The sequence below is a fragment of the Aspergillus foveolatus genome (genome assembly GCF_047715535.1).
Source record: "Aspergillus foveolatus strain CBS 279.81 unplaced genomic scaffold BDW70scaffold_17, whole genome shotgun sequence".
In the NCBI taxonomy this organism is placed as follows: domain Eukaryota; kingdom Fungi; phylum Ascomycota; class Eurotiomycetes; order Eurotiales; family Aspergillaceae; genus Aspergillus; species Aspergillus foveolatus.
Genome location: NW_027396081.1, coordinates 411,388 through 429,330, shown reverse-complemented (window position 1 = coordinate 429,330; position 17,943 = coordinate 411,388). Strand labels below are relative to the sequence as shown.

Here is a 17,943-nt window from a genome sequence, read left to right as displayed (position 1 = left end):
AGTGGATCGAGACGTATTGTTTTTCTACAGTACTTCTTATTTACTCTTTCTAACCAAAAACAGACACATTACAACTTGGAAACCCCAGCCTCCTTCCTCACCAGCTCACGAAGTTCGCGGCGCAAGATCTTTCCACTCGGACTCTTTGGGATGGCTGGCAGATATACCACGCCACCGCGGAGCTGCTTGTAATGTGCGAGATGGCTTTTGACAAAGTCCTTGACCTGGTCTTCGCTGATCTTCGTCTTATCCGCAACGATGTATGCGCGTGGAACTTCGTTCCCAGAGCCGTCAGGTGCTGGGACACCAATGACGGCTGCATCGTAGATGAGAGGGTGCGAGATAAGATGGGCTTCGAGCTCGGCAGGGGCGACTTGGAGACCTTTGTATTTGATGAGTTCCTGAGTGGTTAGTATAGTTTCAAAGTGCAGACGCAACAAGGAAGCGGGAAGATACCTTCTTTCGATCAACGATATAAAACAGTCCGTCGCGGCGCACACCAATGTCTCCAGACTTGAACCAGCCGTCATCAGTGAAGGCTTCCTTGGTGGCTTGCGGATTCCCATAATAGCCCTTGGTAACCACGGGTCCCTTTACGAGGAATTCACCCTCTTTACCCTCCTCGACATCCTTGCCGTCCTCGTCGACAATCCGCAGACGCATGTTTGGCCATAGACGACTCACGCTACCTGTAAGCTCTTCCGTGTCCCAAGGCATACCTGTGGTGCTACCTGTCGTTTCACTCAGGCCCCACGTCTGGTTTATCAGGCATCCAAGCTTCTTTTGCGCCTTGGACTGCAGATCCGCTCCCATGGGGGCAGCGCCAGAGTACGCGCGACGCAATGACTTGAACTGGTCCGTAACGTCCGGGCTCTGAGCGATCAACAAATAGATTGGAGGTACGGAGAAAAACGATGTGATTTCCAGCTTTTTGTTGTACTCCAGGAACTTTTGAAAATCGAACTTTGGCATCCAGAAAACTGTGCCTCCAGCAACGGCAGGGTTCGCGAAGTACCCCTGGCACCCAGCAACATGGGCAGTCGGAAGGTGCGCCAGTGTGCGGTACGGGTGCTCATAGTTGGGGTCCGTCGCTCGTCTCTTTGCAATATACTCGAGGTCATAGTAGAGGGGGATCAGAGCTTCTGTGACCATGTTTGTATGCGAGATGTTAACGCCCTTGGGCACACCAGTCGTGCCGGAACTGTACAGCAAACAAATAAGCGAGTCTTCCAATTTCTTAGGGTCTGCAATGCGCTCCCAGTCAAGCACCTCGGACGGCTTCAAACCATCTAAATAGTTTTGTCCCGTGGCAGAGTTCTGAAGCACACGCTCGTGGCCTGCACTTCGCAAAATAAGAACGCGGCTCTCTGGCACACCAGCAGCCTTGGCTGCCTTTAATACCACATCTTTGCACCCTGGGCCTGTGATGAGCAACCGGCTGTTTCCCTGGCGGATCTGTCTTTCCAACTCAGGAGGAGTAGCGGTTGAGGAAGCGGCACTCCACACACCACCGGCTGCTATAACGCCATAAAAGACGGACGGTAGTAACACCTGGCCTTCGGAAACGCCCACAATGACATCCTTCCCTGCGTCTTGGCTCCCAACACCGAAGTGGTTGCGCAAGATGTACGCAATCTGGCGGGTAAGAAGACGCGTCTGAGCTTTGGTGGTTGCGTTCGAGGGATCCGCCGCTTCAGCATGAAGTACTGTGCTCTCTGTGCTATTTGGAATAGGCGATTCTGCTGTAACGTCAGTTCACTGCGACAGGCATGTGAGGAATGGACTAGGTCATACCAAAAAGAAGTGTTAACAAATCGATATTAGGGAATTCATAGTCCTTCTCAGGGAGGTATACCACCATGTTGTCGATGATCTGCAGTAAAACTTGGAGATAAGACTGAGCTAAAGGGCTATATCTTGCAGGTGTAGCTTGTAAAGTTCCAAGCTAATGTACGAGGGACGAATGCGCGACGCAGGGTTTCTCGAGCAGATTGGGTCAACAAGACAAAGCGAACAGGTAGGCAGGAACTGGTAGAGTTATTTAAAATATGGGACAGTCTTGCTGATTGATCATATTCACTTCACCTGTCATTTATTGATGCCCCCTCCTAGGCCACTATAGCGGCACCACGGCTTCCCGTTAGAATCAATCCCGAGGTTTCTCGGTTGCGGAGAACTTATGCGGGGTCATACTCGGTCCTCGACACAGTACGGAGGTTATTGATAAAAATTAGAGGCGAGTCAGGGCCGGAGAAATGTAAATAAAGACAGAGTGCATATATAAGGTATTATAGTGTCAACACATGTGAGACCGACTAACCTAGGGCTAGTATACTTACTACACTTGCACGATTACAGGACTCCGCGCTGCTTCGGTACACAAATTTGGTTCTAGTAACAGCCGTGCAAGTACACAGTACACATCGATAATAATTGAAAAGGATATCAGGATCATGATTTGTTGTGGCCCCAAGTGGCCAGCTCTTGCAAGAACGCCGCAGTCTGTTCTGGGGAAAACCCGAAAAACACCGGCCCATTGAACATAACGCTGGCTGTCGAAGGATTTGGAGGATTTTTAATCTCGGTCGGCTTGTCTTCGTTCGTGCTCGTGGCATCGGGCGTCGTAACAGGCTCTTTAGGAACCGTATCTGTTTCTATGGCTGGGTGGTCTGGAGGAGGCGCGCCTCCGCCGTGACCGAACGGGCAACGACCCTTGGGAGCACTTGTTGCAACATTATCAAGCGGTTTATCCGTCGACCGTTCCATGGTTGCCGGTGCATGCGTGATAGGTTCCATTGCTAGTGGTGGAATAGGAACGTGAATTCCCCAAGGTCTGCTTGGTGATTCTCCAACGCGGACTTCTCGTAGGGGCCGGTCGAAGTGGCCCTTTCGTTCCTCGTCGTTCTCGATGACTTCATCTCTATCAGCTGGAGGCTGCGGTTTGACTTCCTCCGCCCATTTCTCCACGCGCTCTGCTGAGGAGCTAGCGGTTTGCGAGCTGCGACGGCCAGGGAGGAAGGCTTGATGTTTCTCTGACAAACCTCGGATCATATTGGTGAGGTCGCCATACTTTGCATCCAGCTGGCGGGAGCTATTGGAATACCGTTTGACGCATATCGCATGACTTCTGGGAATCTCATGCTTGTGCCGTTCAACATAGTCGGCAATTTCTTCCGGACTATGCTGGTCTAGGAACCTAATAGGGCAGCGAGAGGCAGGGCAGCGATTCGAAGAGCGCACACTCGCAGAAGGAGCTTGACTCGACCGCCTCTCCATCTGCTCCTCTTTGATGGGATCTAAATGTTGGTAACCGCATGTATCGCCGTTCTGGGATGGCAATGCTGTTTCGATTCCGTTGACCCCATTTTCAGAGGACAAATTATGAGGTTTTGAAAAAGGGCAGCGCAGACTTCCACGCGTGCCCTTGGTGGTAAAGTCTCTTTCTAGCGAGCCAGCTCTTGTTGCAACCACGCCAGTTGATCCGTCATCATCAGGGCTGAGGAACGATTTGTATATCCCCACCCCCTCTGTTATGACAGCAAGACTCGAATCTCCTACGTTTCCGGACTTTGAAAGATCTTTTACTACATCCACTGAATTTAGGCTTTGATCTGAAGGATTGTCAAGTTCGATATGGCGAGCCAGGATCTTCTCTGCGACAATCTTCGTGTGCGGATCGATTCCTTGCGGAGTTCGGTCTGCTAGCTTGAGATACTTTCCAAGAGTCAGCAGAGATCAAATAAATAATATGAAACGAGGCAGTCAATGAAGTCTCATCAGATAATACATGTTATGTCCGTCATCGTCACATGGACTCCTGATCTAGAGCTAATCAAGTTCTCTCATCACTTGAGACAGGCTGGTGTGGAGGGGAAGGGAGGGAGAAAATACCTCATTATGGGCATATTCCAGCCTTTGTTGGAAGAGTTTCTGTTTGAAGCTGAGTTGTTGAGTGGTCAGCAGTAGAGCTTCGAAAGCTCGAGCCAGGATTTTCAACTGTCGGTCTGGCTGCGAATCGGCAGCGAGAGGAGCAGGAGACATTATGCAAAAGAGGCAGTAATACTACAAAGGCAGAGACTGATGCATCTGCTGGAGATAAGAGTACTTCTGCAGAAGAGCAGAAGTACTAAGAGACATGAAGCAAGCCGTCGTACGACGGTATAGTGAGATGCGGGAGAAGCTTCAATCTTTTGCTGCCTTAAATACTCACCTTCTGTAAGCGAGATGGTCCGTGCACTCACGTGATAGTGCTCTACTTATCTCGACAATCGTTATTTCGTCATTTCGAGAAACTCGGCTGAACATAAAGACTATAGAATCATATACAGGAAGCAATAGTACGGTCCTAGCACCCGGCATCTTGACCTTGTTTGGGCTTCCGCAGCAGAGCTTGCCGAACTTATGTATCTCATGCACATACTATTGTGTACCAGGTAGGAAGTATAGAAATGGGAACCTGTATTGAAACGATGCGACTGAAATAGGAGATTACATAAAACATCGGTCGTCCTGTTTACGGAAGGACTAAGTTTGGTGACAAACAGGGTCATGACGAAGTGACGATCCTTCAACGGCCAAGGTTCAATTTCCGTAACCTGAAAGCCGAAGCGGCTGTGCAGAGGAAGTTCTTGTTACCGAAATTTTTCGGGCGAAGCCTGGAAAGGTGGTGGATATGCTGTTAATGGTTGTGCCTGGCTCCCATTTTCTATAAATATAAATGGGCGGACAGACTCTATATCCAGGCGCCAGTCGCGGCCAACTCAGCACCTCTAGCTGTCTTTATCGACGGAGTCGCCTGAGAACTTCGAGCATTAATCCATGGTAACGCATCATCTTTGTATTGTTCTAAATTGAACTTCAACTTGAATATTGAAAATAGTTAGAAAGCAAGCATGCACAAAGGGCGGTGGGCTGTAACACGATGTGGAACATGGATATCATGAGTCTGAGCATAGGAAGAGAATACATTCCATACTCAATCCATAGCAAGTGCTAATGCTTGTAGGTCCACGGTGGTGTACAGGAATCTTCGTACTGCAAATCTGTGTACTAACAGTATTTAGGCACTTGATCTGTCTTTTTGTTAGGCAAAAGAATGTCATATCATTAAGCTAGCAGGATTCGTCTACCAGGCTTGAGCCTGCATATGTCGTGCATGCTTGTAGACAGCGGAAGCAATGAGCCTGCATGGCTTCCGCGCCGACCCCGCGAGGGCAATCGGTCAAATATTCGTTCGTGTGTCGTCGTAAAACAGTTCCCCGGAACTTGTGTCTCACAAGGAGTCAAGCTAGTGCAAACAGCACCGTAGGAACGGTCAATTTAGCGACAGCATATGGGAATGCGGCCAGAATGGCAAAAGACTATCCCGCGTTGAGCTGGAGGCCTGGAGTGCCCTAGAAGTGTTAGACTGTAACGTAACTGGTCAATACGGACGGCACAATATAGCAGCTCCCAGTCAGTAGTCTTAGCACGTACTTATGCTAGCTCGGCCCGCAGGTCCCTTTCGCACGGGGAAGCGGGAGACTTTTCTAGACGAGTCGAATGCAACTCACCGAGTGAGAAAGTGAGATGGCCTGAAACATGGCGCGAGGCTGCAGCAAAGCGTACCTCTTGGACACTAGAACTCACTTGGACGGCAAACAACTCGAGACAAGTGGCGAACGGCAAGAGGAGAATTATCCGCTAGTACACTGTAGGATAAGTGATTTGCACCATTTCACCTTGCATGGACGATCAGTGGTGGTGTCATTGATCCACAGGCAGACGGTGAAAGAAGTCGTATCTGCAATCGATGTGAGCAGCTAAGGAAGTTAAATCCACCGCTACCCCTCGAGGGTTCGGTAAAGAAAGGCCAACCAGGAGGACGCGACCGAGGTTGGACTTGATTGGAATGAAGACGAAGTCTACTACATGGCTAGTTACTGACGGAAGCACGAGTCGGAGAGTTGAGGAGGGAGAAACAGCGGCGGTGGGCTGATGATAGGATTCTAGACTCGATTGCGAAGTCTGGCGGGGCTGTATACTTCTTACAGGGACTGGTTGGTACTGCGACTTTGAAAGCAGTTGGGAGAATACCCTCATATGAAGATACCAGGTTAAGAGGTGCATTCCGGAGTATTATTCTATCAAGTCAATAAGTAAATGAAACGAAGCAGAGGAAAATGAATAGTAACACCGGACGGAGATGTAATCGCGTTGTGTAATAGCCTGTAAGAATCTGTATGTATCTTGGATGCGGAATTATTCAGATCTTTTTTTTCTCTTCCCCTCTGCTTATCACAAACTATTTCTACTTTCCCAATCTTCCCAGACCCTCAGCTCTATTTTTCTCTCTCCTTTTCTTTTCCTCTTCTTCTTCTTCCCTTCCTTTCACCATGTCCCAACATACCGCTTCCACATCCCCCGATGCCTCCTCCACCACCCAAGTCGCCGGACACCCCTCCTCCGCTACCTCCCGCGCCGCCGAACTCGCCAGTCTTAAGGTAAAGCTGCGTGCTGCGCTGCGCCAGTTTCCTGACTTCCCGTCCCCCGGCATCCTCTTCGAAGATATCCTCCCCATCTTCTCTGATCACTCCACCCACGAAGCCCTCGTTCGCTGCCTCGAGCTCCACATCCTAGAAACCCTGGCGGATGAGAAGCCTGATGTTATCGTCGGCCTAGAGGCCCGAGGATTCCTCATGGGCCCTAGCCTCGCTCTAAAACTCGGCGCCGGTTTCGTCCCTGTTCGCAAGCAGGGCAAGCTTCCGGGTCCATGCGAAACCCAGGGCTACGAGAAGGAATATGGTCAGGACTTCTTCCAGATGCAGTCCGACGCTATCAAGCCTGGCCAGAAGGTGATTGTGATTGACGATATCATCGCAACAGGTATGTCCTCTCTATCTATCTTATCTCGACATGAACTAACCGTTACCCTCAGGCGGCTCGGCGTACGCAGCGGGAGAGCTTATTAAGAAAATGGGTGGTAATGTGCTGGGATTTGTCTTCTTGCTCGAACTGGAATTCCTCCACGGCCGGGACAAGCTGTCTGCGCCCGTTCACACCCTGCTCACTGGCCAGGAAACGAAAGCATAATCCGGTTTTTTTTATATGATCTCTTATACGATTTTCACTTTTATATGTTTACGAAGTCCCCAGCTTCCGAAACAAAAAGCATCGACAACGGCCCGGACTTGCTGGTTTCGCCTCGCTCGCAGTTCCTGGTTCCCATAACTCTAAACTCAACCGAGCCTCTGACCTCGGCGGGCCAACAATTGCGAATTGGGCCGCGTCAACGGATAGACCGCATTATTTAGACAAATCACGACCCGCTGGCGGCCTGGAAGAGGACGTGATTTCAACGCTGGGGATATCAGCTTAGGGCTCCTGTTCTTAATGACGATAGACTCTGAATACCAAACATTTGTATAGCAAGTCAAAAGTCTCCTTAATCAATAATGCAATGATGGCCACCCTATCTAGTCTAAAATCTACTCCAACGGAATAGAAGGTCTCATAACCTCCTCCGCCCAATCCCTTGGAAACCCAAGTTGTACAGCCTCTCCAATCGCCCTATTCATTCGGGGGATATACTCCTCCTTCGGCTTTCCGACCTTCACCCGCAACTCATCAACATATACCAACACCCTGACCTTCCCGCCAACTCCCTGCAACCCTTTTCGCTCCCTATACCCCTCATCGAACCACTTCACAACTCTCGCATCAACATACCACTTATTATAATCCCCATCCCCCTGCTCTTTCGGCCTAATCTCCAGCGGAACCTTTTGTTCTTCCATGGATTCCCCCGCTAAATAATGCACCCCTTCATACCCATCCAACACCGTCTCATCCTCTGCACTCATTTCGTACAAAACCCCGTAAACTCCTCCACGGGGCATAGACTTCGAGATCGACTCCGGCACGTTGTCGCCCTCGGTGATTTGTGGTCCTACGCGCAGCCCCGCGGGAGGCACAACATTCGCGTACCCCGGTTGACAAATTAGCCAGCGCCAGGAGTCTAGGGCTGCCAGGGCGACGGGGTGCCCTGAGAGCGTGGGGTTGTGGACACAGCGCATGCGCATCTGCGTGGGAGAGAGATTGGAGCCGTAGGCGAAGTAGAGGTGTTTTGGAGCGTTCTTGGGTGCTATGTCGGGAGGAGTATGCTGTGCGGATGAGGGGTTGATGGCCGTTGTTGCCGTGGTCGGGATAGTAGGGGGAATTAAACCATCCTGCTGATTTTCTTGTTGAAGATGCATTTTCTACGCTTTTGATGTGCCCAGTTGAAGCTGACTTGTGAAGAAGGGTGTGTTCCTGACAAGATCGAGAAAGGAAGAAAGGGTCTAAAGATACTGAGGGTGGAGAACAGAGAGTGGAGTCCGACGATGGCGAACTCAATGTGATCTTTGGTTCCGATATTAATACTCCTGGGAAATGCGGAACCAGCCATGCTTCGGATCAATAGGAAAACATGTACAGACTGAAATTATGTAGTCTAGACGATGAATAAATTAGAAATCGGCACGCCCTGCGACCGCATCGAGTATCTTCGTCGGATGCCTACACCCCGCGCCTGACGCAGAAGCTCGTACGTCTCGTCTCCGCCTCCAACGAGCACCATGCTGAGCAGATGCCGTCGCGGGATTCCACCAGCGGTCACCTGTCTTTCGTCTAGCTGCGGGCGCACAAGGTACGGTTCTGCAAGCCTTGCTGCGTATCCCGGACCAAAGTTCTGGCCGTCATTATGTTCTTCTTCATCGTACGAGACAACGATGACGAGCTTCAGTGCATTTTTTGACGGTGGGTGTGCTGCAATATTTCGGAGTTTCTGTGAGAATGTGCACCCCCTGCGCTTGATCACGAGTACTTGATGGGTCTGCGCGACGCTTCGGAGGATGCGTTGATCGCAGAGGTCGTCGGCCATGTAAATGTCAAACCAGGGCAGTCGGACTTGCGATGTCCCACCGTTGATTGACACGAGTGGTGAGTCGTCCACATCGGGCAGAGGACCCGACCCTAACCCGGTCGACACGGCAGCAGGAATAGGAAGTCGGGTTGCGCGAGGCTTCGAAACAGAGGGTGCCGGTGTGTAGATTTGGTTTACCTCATCTTGAAGCAACGACGCGACCGAGTTAACCAGCGATGATAAAACGTTCCTCATGCTCGAGGTAGATGCGTCTACCGGTGCTGCGGCTTTGTCATCGTCTATCGGTGCATTGGCATTGATGATTCGCTGGTGGGCTCCAGTTCCGGATGCAGCAGGCTCTCGATCATCATCAGAATCATTTCGGCGGCCGAGATTTTCTGGGACAATGTCAATGATCAAGTCAATCATCGCGGGATCGCGAACACGGGTGAAGTTCGGATCTCCAGGGTCCAGGACATCAAATGTGATCTCCCGCAAGAGGTATACCTTCTCATCTTTTCCTAGGGGTACGCCGTTGATCACCTGCACTCTGAATTCGCTTCCTTCAGCGCTATAAGACGATGCGTCCTTGATCATGCTCATCCGCAGGCCGCCAATACTTTTGACAAGGACACCGTCCTGAACGCGTTCCAGCGAACCTGGCCCATGAACCATTCCGGATACGGCTGGAAACGATATATCTAGAGTTGGACGAATCGCCATGAGTGAGCTCGTCGCGTTGAAAGGTATCAATTCCAGTGGTAAAGTCCAAGGAAAGAACGTATAATTAGTTGGGGAAGTTAGATCTGCAATTGTAACCCCGGGACGATCCTTTGCAGGTTTTTCCAAAGGCCCTTCTGGTGGCCCCCGGCTCGGCATCAAGTCGAGACGAGCCAGGTTTGCGGCGTGAAAAACGTCGGGGCGAGCAGCTGTTGACGACAACCCAAAGGCTGGAGGCAAAGGCGCGGCTTGGCAAGTAGGTGCAGCTGAATGCTTCTCTCCATGCTCCTTCTTCTTTTTGCGCGGGCTTGAGCGCTGCGTCGAATATATACTCTTTGGAATAAGTAGTGGATGCGCTTCGGTCGTGAAAACGAACGGCTGATCCAGGTGGTTCAAGGGATGTTCCGGATGATACAGCAAAAACATGTACTTGGCTGTCTCACCGAGAAAGAAGCTCTCCATGCGGTCACTCAATTCTCCGTTACGGACGTCTTGGAGCCCCGCCCAGCCGCATCTTGTCCAGCAGCGTCTTTTGAGGTCTCGCAGCACCATTTCACCAACGTGCAGATACCAAGGGTCTTTTGTGGCTTGATAGAGATAGTAAGTTGACTCAATGAACTCTGGCCGGCCGCCGTACCATCCAAGATTACCCTCAACGTTTCCTGTGGCCACATTCCATCTTTCAGGAAGTCCAGCGAAACGGTTCCACACAGCTGTCGTAAGCAGATGGATTCCTATAGCCTCATCCAAATCTCCTGCCAATGAAAGGAGTCCTGGGTAGAAGGCGCTCAGGCTATCAATCCAAAAGGCTCGTGTAGCGCCGGTGAAGATGTCGCCTTGAATTAAGTGCGGGTGTTGATACCCCTCCCCTCGATAAAGATGACGCTTGATCGACGAGTGCGACTCCTCCCAGACTTGCAAAAATGCTTCTGGAGAATGCTCGTACTCGCTAAGTGGGAGGAAGTAGTCGTCCAGAGCATGCCACGGGCTGCTGCGGTTATGCTCGGGCCGCTCCCCGGATGAAAGTAGAACATACGACTTGAACGCATATTCGAAAAAACTATCAACCCCGGCGCCAATCTGTCAAGTCACCAGTTAGCTATGGTAGCAACATCAATGGCAGGATAATGGCATACACCAGTGAAGGGTGCAACCCATTTGCCAGACTCAGCATCGATGCCCGCGCCAATTAATCCAATATCGCTCCTCCTATACCACACAGCCCAAAAAGCTCTTTTCGCCAGTTCCTCGTACCGGCCATCACCAGTGAGCCTGCTCAAGAGAGTGAATTCCAGGACAAGGCTGCCTGCGCCTGCGCTGCATGTCTCCGTGACCTCCGCTGATGATGCATCACAGGCATTACCATCTTTATCATCACAAACACGTACAGTATCCGCATTCAACGGTGAATTGGCGTAGAAAGGCTGCTGGTGCACTCCGTGACGGAGATTCACCCGCGGGTAAGGAAGACCTGTATGGGTATAGAAAGCCGGTAGGATGCGATTCGCTAGATCAACAGCAAGTCGGAGCAGTTGACCATCGTACACAAACCCATTGTCCCAGGCGATTCCCCGACTATCGGCGGCAAAGGACGTCTTATCCCAGGCTTTCGCATACGCCGCCTCCTTCGCCGGGGGACTATAACGAGTAATGGGAAGATCACCGACAGCAAAGAGATGCGAACTTAGCAGCCCACCTAGAAGACTAATGTTAGACACAAGCATGGTCCCGATTCATTGAGCAGGAGGCCCAGTCGCATACCCAGTCCTCGAATGACCGTCTCAAAAACTTGGACCTTGCTATCAATGTCGAAACCGCGGCTACGCTCGCCTTGGCCTGTGGCGCCATCCGAACCGTCCCCGTAGAGCCTGACAAAATCTTTTATACCATCCTGGAAGTACTGCCATGCTTTGGCACCATCATCAGGGCTTGATGCCAAGATTGCCAGAGTTGACAAGCTATCGATTAGAGTCAAGGAGTAATTCCCCAGGACATCATTAAGTTCGGCGTGTCCAGGGTTTTGTCTGTCGCGGACAAGAGGCTCACATGAGAGAGGTCTTAGTTCGTCTTCAGGGAAGGCATGTTCGAGGTAGTTCTCAAACCCGTGGTAAAACATCTGCTCTGTCTCGGTCCTAATTCCCAGTGAAAGGTTACCTCCACGATCCATATATTCTGGTTTAGGCGCATAAGCCTACCTTAGGTGCCTGATCTGGTCAGACCTCATGCCCTGCGCTGTAGACACACATAGTGACAGAAGCAAGACCAAGCCCGTCATCCCCGCAGAACAGACGGACATCTGCAGCCTCCAACATCCTAAGCGCATAACCGCAGAAACGAACCGGCCGCAGACGGCATGGGAGCGTGGCAGGACTATTTCGGAAAGGGAGCTGGTTGCGCCGATGGTCACTGGTGTCTTGCTCAAAAATCCTTAGATTGCGGCGGACAATGCCAATACAATTGTTGGCCGGAGTCGAGACTGCACGTGAGCTTTCAAGGATCCAGAGACCAGATCTCCGCTCCTATCTTATCGCGACTCTCCACCCCAGCTTACAGTACATTATTGACATTTGCCCTAGTATATCTGATCGTTGGTGCTCTACGTTGTCTTGTCGTAGCGGTACTCAGTTTTCAACTATGCTACTAACTGTTTAGGCTTAATAAGTACGGAAGAGCGGATGAGGACAAGTTTTACGTGGACGCCCAAACACACTAATTCAGCCCATGTCCTTGACCCCGAAGCTCCTAAAGGTAAAAACACCATGTAGAGGATGCGGCGGCTTCTGTATCGGAAGACAAGTTGCACTCAGGTCAGCGACCAGCTAACACCGCCGCAAATGCTCGTTGAACGATGTGGTTGAGCTTTCAACTTCCGACGCCGTTGTCGGACATGTAGCTTGGGGGCCGGTGTCCTTGCGGTTTGCGATTTGAATTCTCATTCCTCCTTTCCGAATGTTGCTGTGCAGCTGGCTGGTTCCCAAGGCACGGCCAGTGAAGTAGACAAGGATCGAGTCTCTGGATATAGATCAATAGCTGTGCGGTTTCAATATACAGAATGTCGTCACTTACCACACTGTCTCTCCATAGACCGTACGCCGGCGGTGGAGTCGCCACTTTCACAACAGGGCCAGTACTGTGACTTTCGGTGAAGCGCTCCTCATCCCCGGCTATAGTGACATGAATAGGTTGGTTTGGCCGCACATAGCCAGCAGTCTCTGTCGGCTCGATAAGAAGTGTGCCATCGGCAGCATAATTCGGAAACTGATAGATTGCGGCAACTAGACGGCACAAAGCGTGACACCATACTACTCCAATCGTCAGAAGTATGAAGGTCAAGATAATGTAAAGCCAGGGCCCCTGAATAGCGCGAAGAACGACGAACGTGATAACTAAGGCTGTTAGTAGGACCAAAAGAGTAGACATGCAAATCAAGGCATACAGATAGCAAGGTTGATAAGGAAAAGGACCGTGGAGAGAACTAAATTAAAGAGTTTCCAATGAATGGTTGGATCTCTGATTATCGAGGTACTAGCCCGCACAGAGAGTTTCCTCCCCGGTATTACACTGCGTCTGCCCTCATGATGCGAGCTGCAGGCTCCTGCTGGAGCAGAAGTTTGAGAAGTTGGGAGTGTGAGGGTAGTCTGCAATGGCATCGGTAGCATCGAAATAAAGGGAAAAGACCGGATAGCCATGGATGGGTGTGGGGTGTGGAGTCACCTGCACACGACCGTAGTCGCATTGATCTCGGAAGACTGACATGCTGATAGAACTAAAATGGAAACTGTAGTGCCAGGTGGTCGATAGAGTTCTTAGAGAAGGTGCGTCCGACTGTACGATTAGAAGCACTTCTTGCTAATCCACGGCCGGTTTATAATGTTCGGACGTTCCTCGTTCATTGAATACACAAAATATCATAGTAGGCGCTCGAAACGCCAGTTGAAATAGCTAATTTATGCTTCAATGTCGACCAGAATTCAAAGCCGGCTCAGGGCTAGGTGACTTCAAGGTGCCTCTACTACCAAGTCCTTTCCATCTCCCATGTCCGAAAGTAGAGCGAACTGTAGCATAAATTCTTGAACGGGTGACATCTCCTATGAACAAACCTCCCCCCCTATACCGATTTCGAAGCTAGAAAACAAGGTACTCGTTCGGGCTTTGGTCTGAGGCGATATGTTAGCCCAACTCCTCCATCATAGATGATTATGGTTAAAGTCCAGCGTATGGAATATGTATGTCGAGGAAGATCTGGATGCTTCATCCATGGGAAAGTACTATCAAAATCAAAGTTGCTCATGTGATGCAGCGTACATGAGGATATGCCTAGTCCGAAGCTCTGATAATAAGAAATCTCCAGCATTGAGATGAGCGGATCGTGTACCCGCTATCAATCAATGCCCAGATCGTGGAATAGGCCAGTTTCTAATTTCGCGATAGGATAGTCTCCAGGAAGACGTTCAGCGTAAGGCCCACCCCTTTGATTTGAAGAGGTGCATCCAACTATTCGTATTCCCTCTGGTACATACCCCGTGCACAATATTGGACGACCTGATTGGCTCGCAGCGCATTTATCCCACGGTAGCAGTCAGTCCGCTCAGATTCGTGAATATCCATAGATCAATCGTCTTTTGAAAAATGAGCTTCTAGTGGCGGATCATGGCCAAGTTGCTCTCCTTAAAACGCTTCATTTTCATTTGCCCAATTCACCCAACATCAAATTCCGGTCAGACGATGCAGAAACAACTGGAGGTTAGAGTTAGCGTAAGAGCCTCGGAATTTCAGAACAGCTGGACTTACTAATAGGCTCATTATTTGGCGTGAATCGCACATCATTGACAGTGCCCTTGTGCCCGGGAAGCTTGTACAGGATTTTCCCAGTCTTAAAGTCCCAAACAACAACGCTTCTATCACCGCTTCCAGCTGCAATTTTATCGCCAACCGGATTCCAACTGGCTCGAATGAGATTCTTTTCTAGACCGACCGGTGCACCGTCATATGTCCTGATGTGACGATTCGTTGGCGCGAAAGGTCGAATATCCCATGTGCGTACTGTGGAATCAAAAGAGTTAGACAGAAGAGTTTGCGAGTCTGGCGAAACCTCAAGAGATGTGATAGTATCCATGTGTCCAGCCATGGAGTAAACTATAGCCTTCTTTCGAATGTCCCATACGTGGATTGTGTTATCGATGCCTCCACTGAATATCTCATTTCCAGCTTCAGATTGTGCCACCGCGGTAATAGGAAGCTCCGTTTCCAGGTAATCAATTGCCTCTCTCTGTCGAGGGTCCCATATCCCAATCGTACCATCGTCACTAGCGCTGACCAGCATTTCTTGGCCTCTTTTGCTAATTTCGAGACTGTTTATGACCTCTTCATGACCAATGTAGCGCCGGATCCTCTGGCCAGACTCTATATCCCAGCTCGCAAGTGTCATGTCGGCCGATGCGGAGAATATGATTTTGGAGTCTCGTGACCATTGCAGGTCAAGAATAGCGCCTTTGTGACCAGATAGAATGCCGTAATTTTCGCACTGCCCATAGGTGTTCCAGAGCACTTTGTTAATGCAAGTTAGTCATGATTCGAGTTCATGTCCTAGTCTTTGACGTACATATAGATCGATCCATGGAACCAGATGCAATGTGCTGCGCCGTTGGGTCAAATCGTACGGCGAAAACCTCACCAGAATGGCCTGAAGTCTTGTAATTAGCATAATTATTCCAGGTAGATCGCATTCAGCCTCACCTGTGAGCTCCATGATCGGCGCATTAAGGCCACTGGTACGAGGGACCTGCAATTATCGTCAATGACGATATTTCATCATTACTTGTGCGTCAAGAGAGCTCTTCATACCGCTTGTACGAGGGTTCCATCTTGTCCTGAGCTCTTGACAACAGCTGCACTATTATCGAGTCCACCATCAGATTTCTTTCGTTTCACAACCAATTGACTGGACGAGCCAAAGGCCGCTTGAGCCGGTCGTTTCTCGCCGGACATTTTACAAGGAAGTTCGCAGTTTCCAAAGACTGAAATGGAGGAAAATGTGATATGAGAAGTCTGGGGCGGTAAGAAGCCAGCTGTAGTAACTAAGCAGGTATCGCAATCAAGAAAAACGCGGCCGGTAGACCTCGGGCGGTGACCAATTCGGCGAGACGCTAGCCGCGGCAGGCGCTGGCCACGTATCTAAGCGCGTAAAGCTCCGCACACCCCCAGCCTAAGCGGGGTCTCGTTCGTCGGCGATTGAATCCGTGTAGTATTGCGGAGATCAATTAACTCCGTGTCTCCTCCCTGAATTTAGTCACTGAACGTCCTGAACAGAGGCCGTGACCATGTCCTCAACGAAAGTGTCGAGAATTGGAGAAGAGTAAGTAATTCTGATATCGGATTAAGCAGCCTGCTAACACGTTGATCTTTCAGACTCTGGAAGTCAGTAAGCCGCCGCCATCACCTCGCTCTAGCAGCCTTGGGATAGCTACCGAACAAATGCGCTGATACGATCCGTTGCTTGCAGAAACAAGATCGATAAAGTTAATGCGGAATTGGTGACGCTGACTTACGGGACAATTGTTGCACAACTATGTCAGGACTACGACGGAAACTACCCCGAAGTGAACAAGCAGTTGGAGAAAATGGGTTATAATATTGGAATGCGTCTCATTGAAGACTTTCTGGCAAAGTCCAATGCTCAACGATGTGCCAACTTCCGCGAGACGGCGGACATGATCTCAAAGGTACGATAGCCGTGGTTAAACTACGACGATCAGCTGGATCTACCCAGTGAAGCTAATACGGACCAGGTGGGATTCAAGATATTTCTAAACATCACCCCGACGGTGACGAATTGGACCAGCGACAACAACCAGTTTTCCTTGATCTTTGATGAGAACCCGCTAGCGGATTTTGTCGAATTGCCGGACGATGGACGAGCGCAGGATGAACTGTGGTTCTCAAACATATTGTGCGGCGTTCTTCGGGGCGCGTTAGAAATGGTAAGTCTGAAGACCCCTCTCCGCTTGACCGCATCGCTAGCACTAACTGAGTCTTGATATAAGGTGCAAATGCAGATTGAAGCTCATTTTGTTAGCGACATTCTGCGCGGGGATGACACAACTGAGATGCGGGTATCGCTCGTGAGGTATATTGAGGACGAGGTGCCTCCAGAGTCAGATTGAATGCGGCGCGATTGTTGTGATTCATGGCGTCCGGTGTTCAAGGCTTACAACTTCGATTTTGTCATGTCTCTGTGTCTCTGACCTTGAGGAACGCGTCCGGTAATGTCAACGAGCAACCTGTAGTAGGTTGATGAGCCTATTGTTCTACCGGTAGAACAGATAAAAATGCCGTTTGTGGTGCGATACATCTTGACCAGCTTGCCTTAGTGAAATTCTAAGTGTCGAAAGATACATCTCATACAATATACTGATAGCTGGGTTGCACTGGGAACGGGCACAATGAGGGCACAAGTCGTCTTCCTTCAGTTATGGATCATGCACGGGGACCTATATTCCTTGGTTTGTACAATATTTGGTTAGTACATGCAGTTAACCTGGTAAACTTACCCTTACTATAAATCTATTCCTTGCAAATATATATTTCGGAGTACGAGCTGTGATCTCGGCTTATACTATTTATGATCATCATTCTTCACTAGTCAATACTCGATGTTGAAAACCCAGGCCTTGTTTACTGGAAAAGTCAATTTGGGACGCAGACATAGAACTAGATGACAGCAGACTGACTCCTTAAGATGGAACTAGGAGATGATCGCCTTATAGACGTCTCTTACCGAACTAATATTGTTTGGGGCGCTTAGTGATCAGCCCCATTAAACTCTTTGTACTCCGGGGTATGCGACTGATAATCATACTGAGCTATCTGCACGCCAATAATGGGTCATCTGGGACGGAGTGATATTGTGCGGAATAATAAAGTCCTTTGGAGTATCACCCTTCCCTAAAAATGTCGAGTAATAATATGCAAATCTTCTAGCTTGCAAGGGTTGAGACGTGCCAGGAGAGCCACGTGATACGCTAAGTCTAAAAATGGACAAGATCCATTCTGTGCTGGAAATTACGCCTCTACAGAGACCCTGGTGTAACAACTGATGCATCGACTTTGGATCAGTCCATCAATTCCGACACGGTTCTTCCATCTTTCTCGCGCGGCGTGATAAAAACACTGTCGGTTCTCAAAATTTATTTTCTCTTTATTCTCTGAACTCATTGGATCTAGTCCTACATCTGCTTAGTGGGGAGGAGTTAACTACACTGTCAAGCAGCTTTGCGGCGACAGAGACGGAGTCCGCCTTGCCTGATTGCCGTCTCTCCCAACCACCGTAAGCATCGAGTCCG

At 49.9% G+C, this 17,943-nt stretch overlaps 6 protein-coding genes across 6 annotated transcripts; 2 read left to right on the top strand and 4 right to left on the bottom strand.

Moving 5' to 3' along the window:
* Positions 1–68: 68 nt before the first annotated feature.
* BDW70DRAFT_149483 (acyl--CoA ligase) lies at positions 69–1,861 on the bottom strand (the record flags this gene model as incomplete). The annotated part of the gene is made up of 3 exons (XM_073739020.1): positions 69–401; positions 457–1,739; positions 1,795–1,861. 3 exons carry the CDS (start codon positions 1,859–1,861, stop codon positions 69–71), a joined length of 1,683 nt encoding a protein of 560 aa, XP_073597168.1.
* A 225-nt stretch (positions 1,862–2,086) lies between these two features.
* BDW70DRAFT_31393 (uncharacterized protein) lies at positions 2,087–4,262 on the bottom strand. Its single transcript, XM_073743736.1, has 4 exons — positions 3,892–4,262; positions 2,334–3,714; positions 2,194–2,272; positions 2,087–2,116 (listed from the first exon to the last, which is right to left on the bottom strand). The coding sequence occupies exons 1-2, from the start codon at positions 4,039–4,041 to the stop codon at positions 2,452–2,454; spliced, it is 1,413 nt and encodes a 470-aa protein (XP_073597167.1). The 5' UTR covers positions 4,042–4,262; the 3' UTR covers positions 2,087–2,116; positions 2,194–2,272; positions 2,334–2,451.
* A 2,036-nt stretch (positions 4,263–6,298) lies between these two features.
* BDW70DRAFT_134243 (adenine phosphoribosyltransferase APT1) lies at positions 6,299–7,410 on the top strand. The gene is made up of 2 exons (XM_073736464.1): positions 6,299–6,864; positions 6,917–7,410. The coding sequence occupies exons 1-2, from the start codon at positions 6,375–6,377 to the stop codon at positions 7,069–7,071; spliced, it is 645 nt and encodes a 214-aa protein (XP_073597166.1). The 5' UTR covers positions 6,299–6,374; the 3' UTR covers positions 7,072–7,410.
* Positions 7,411–7,466: 56 nt separating this feature from the next.
* On the bottom strand, positions 7,467–11,924 carry BDW70DRAFT_149480 (glycosyl hydrolase family 47-domain-containing protein; the record flags this gene model as incomplete). Its single annotated transcript, XM_073739019.1, has 10 exons — positions 7,467–8,207; positions 8,540–8,639; positions 8,670–8,707; positions 8,744–8,803; positions 8,843–9,040; positions 9,080–9,431; positions 9,462–10,681; positions 10,738–11,297; positions 11,363–11,733; positions 11,797–11,924. 10 exons carry the CDS (start codon positions 11,922–11,924, stop codon positions 7,467–7,469), a joined length of 3,768 nt encoding a protein of 1,255 aa, XP_073597165.1.
* Positions 11,925–14,120: 2,196 nt separating this feature from the next.
* BDW70DRAFT_31330 (WD40 repeat domain-containing protein) lies at positions 14,121–15,662 on the bottom strand. Its single transcript, XM_073743734.1, has 5 exons — positions 15,446–15,662; positions 15,338–15,383; positions 15,204–15,284; positions 14,393–15,148; positions 14,121–14,338 (listed from the first exon to the last, which is right to left on the bottom strand). Exons 1-5 carry the CDS (start codon positions 15,587–15,589, stop codon positions 14,286–14,288), a joined length of 1,080 nt encoding a protein of 359 aa, XP_073597164.1. The 5' UTR covers positions 15,590–15,662; the 3' UTR covers positions 14,121–14,285.
* Positions 15,663–15,838: 176 nt separating this feature from the next.
* BDW70DRAFT_31299 (TRAPP complex core subunit BET3) lies at positions 15,839–17,253 on the top strand. Its single transcript, XM_073743733.1, has 5 exons — positions 15,839–15,956; positions 16,010–16,018; positions 16,104–16,323; positions 16,390–16,581; positions 16,645–17,253. Exons 1-5 carry the CDS (start codon positions 15,922–15,924, stop codon positions 16,762–16,764), a joined length of 576 nt encoding a protein of 191 aa, XP_073597163.1. The 5' UTR covers positions 15,839–15,921; the 3' UTR covers positions 16,765–17,253.
* The last annotated feature ends 690 nt before the right edge of the window (positions 17,254–17,943 follow it).

Coding starts and splice junctions, on each gene's coding strand:
- BDW70DRAFT_31393 (XM_073743736.1), bottom strand. CDS start 4,041: ATGTCTCCTGCTCCTCTCGCTGCCGATTCGCAGCCAGACCGACAGTTG. Junction 3,715..3,891: donor TGGAATATGCCCATAATGAG/GTATTTTCTCCC, acceptor ACTCTTGGAAAG/TATCTCAAGCTAGCAGACCG.
- BDW70DRAFT_134243 (XM_073736464.1), top strand. CDS start 6,375: ATGTCCCAACATACCGCTTCCACATCCCCCGATGCCTCCTCCACCACC. Junction 6,865..6,916: donor TGACGATATCATCGCAACAG/GTATGTCCTCTC, acceptor CGTTACCCTCAG/GCGGCTCGGCGTACGCAGCG.
- BDW70DRAFT_31330 (XM_073743734.1), bottom strand. CDS start 15,589: ATGTCCGGCGAGAAACGACCGGCTCAAGCGGCCTTTGGCTCGTCCAGT. Junction 15,384..15,445: donor ATGGAACCCTCGTACAAGCG/GTATGAAGAGCT, acceptor CGATAATTGCAG/GTCCCTCGTACCAGTGGCCT. Junction 15,149..15,203: donor TTCCATGGATCGATCTATAT/GTACGTCAAAGA, acceptor GCATTAACAAAG/TGCTCTGGAACACCTATGGG.
- BDW70DRAFT_31299 (XM_073743733.1), top strand. CDS start 15,922: ATGTCCTCAACGAAAGTGTCGAGAATTGGAGAAGA. Junction 16,324..16,389: donor CGGCGGACATGATCTCAAAG/GTACGATAGCCG, acceptor AATACGGACCAG/GTGGGATTCAAGATATTTCT. Junction 16,582..16,644: donor TTCGGGGCGCGTTAGAAATG/GTAAGTCTGAAG, acceptor TCTTGATATAAG/GTGCAAATGCAGATTGAAGC.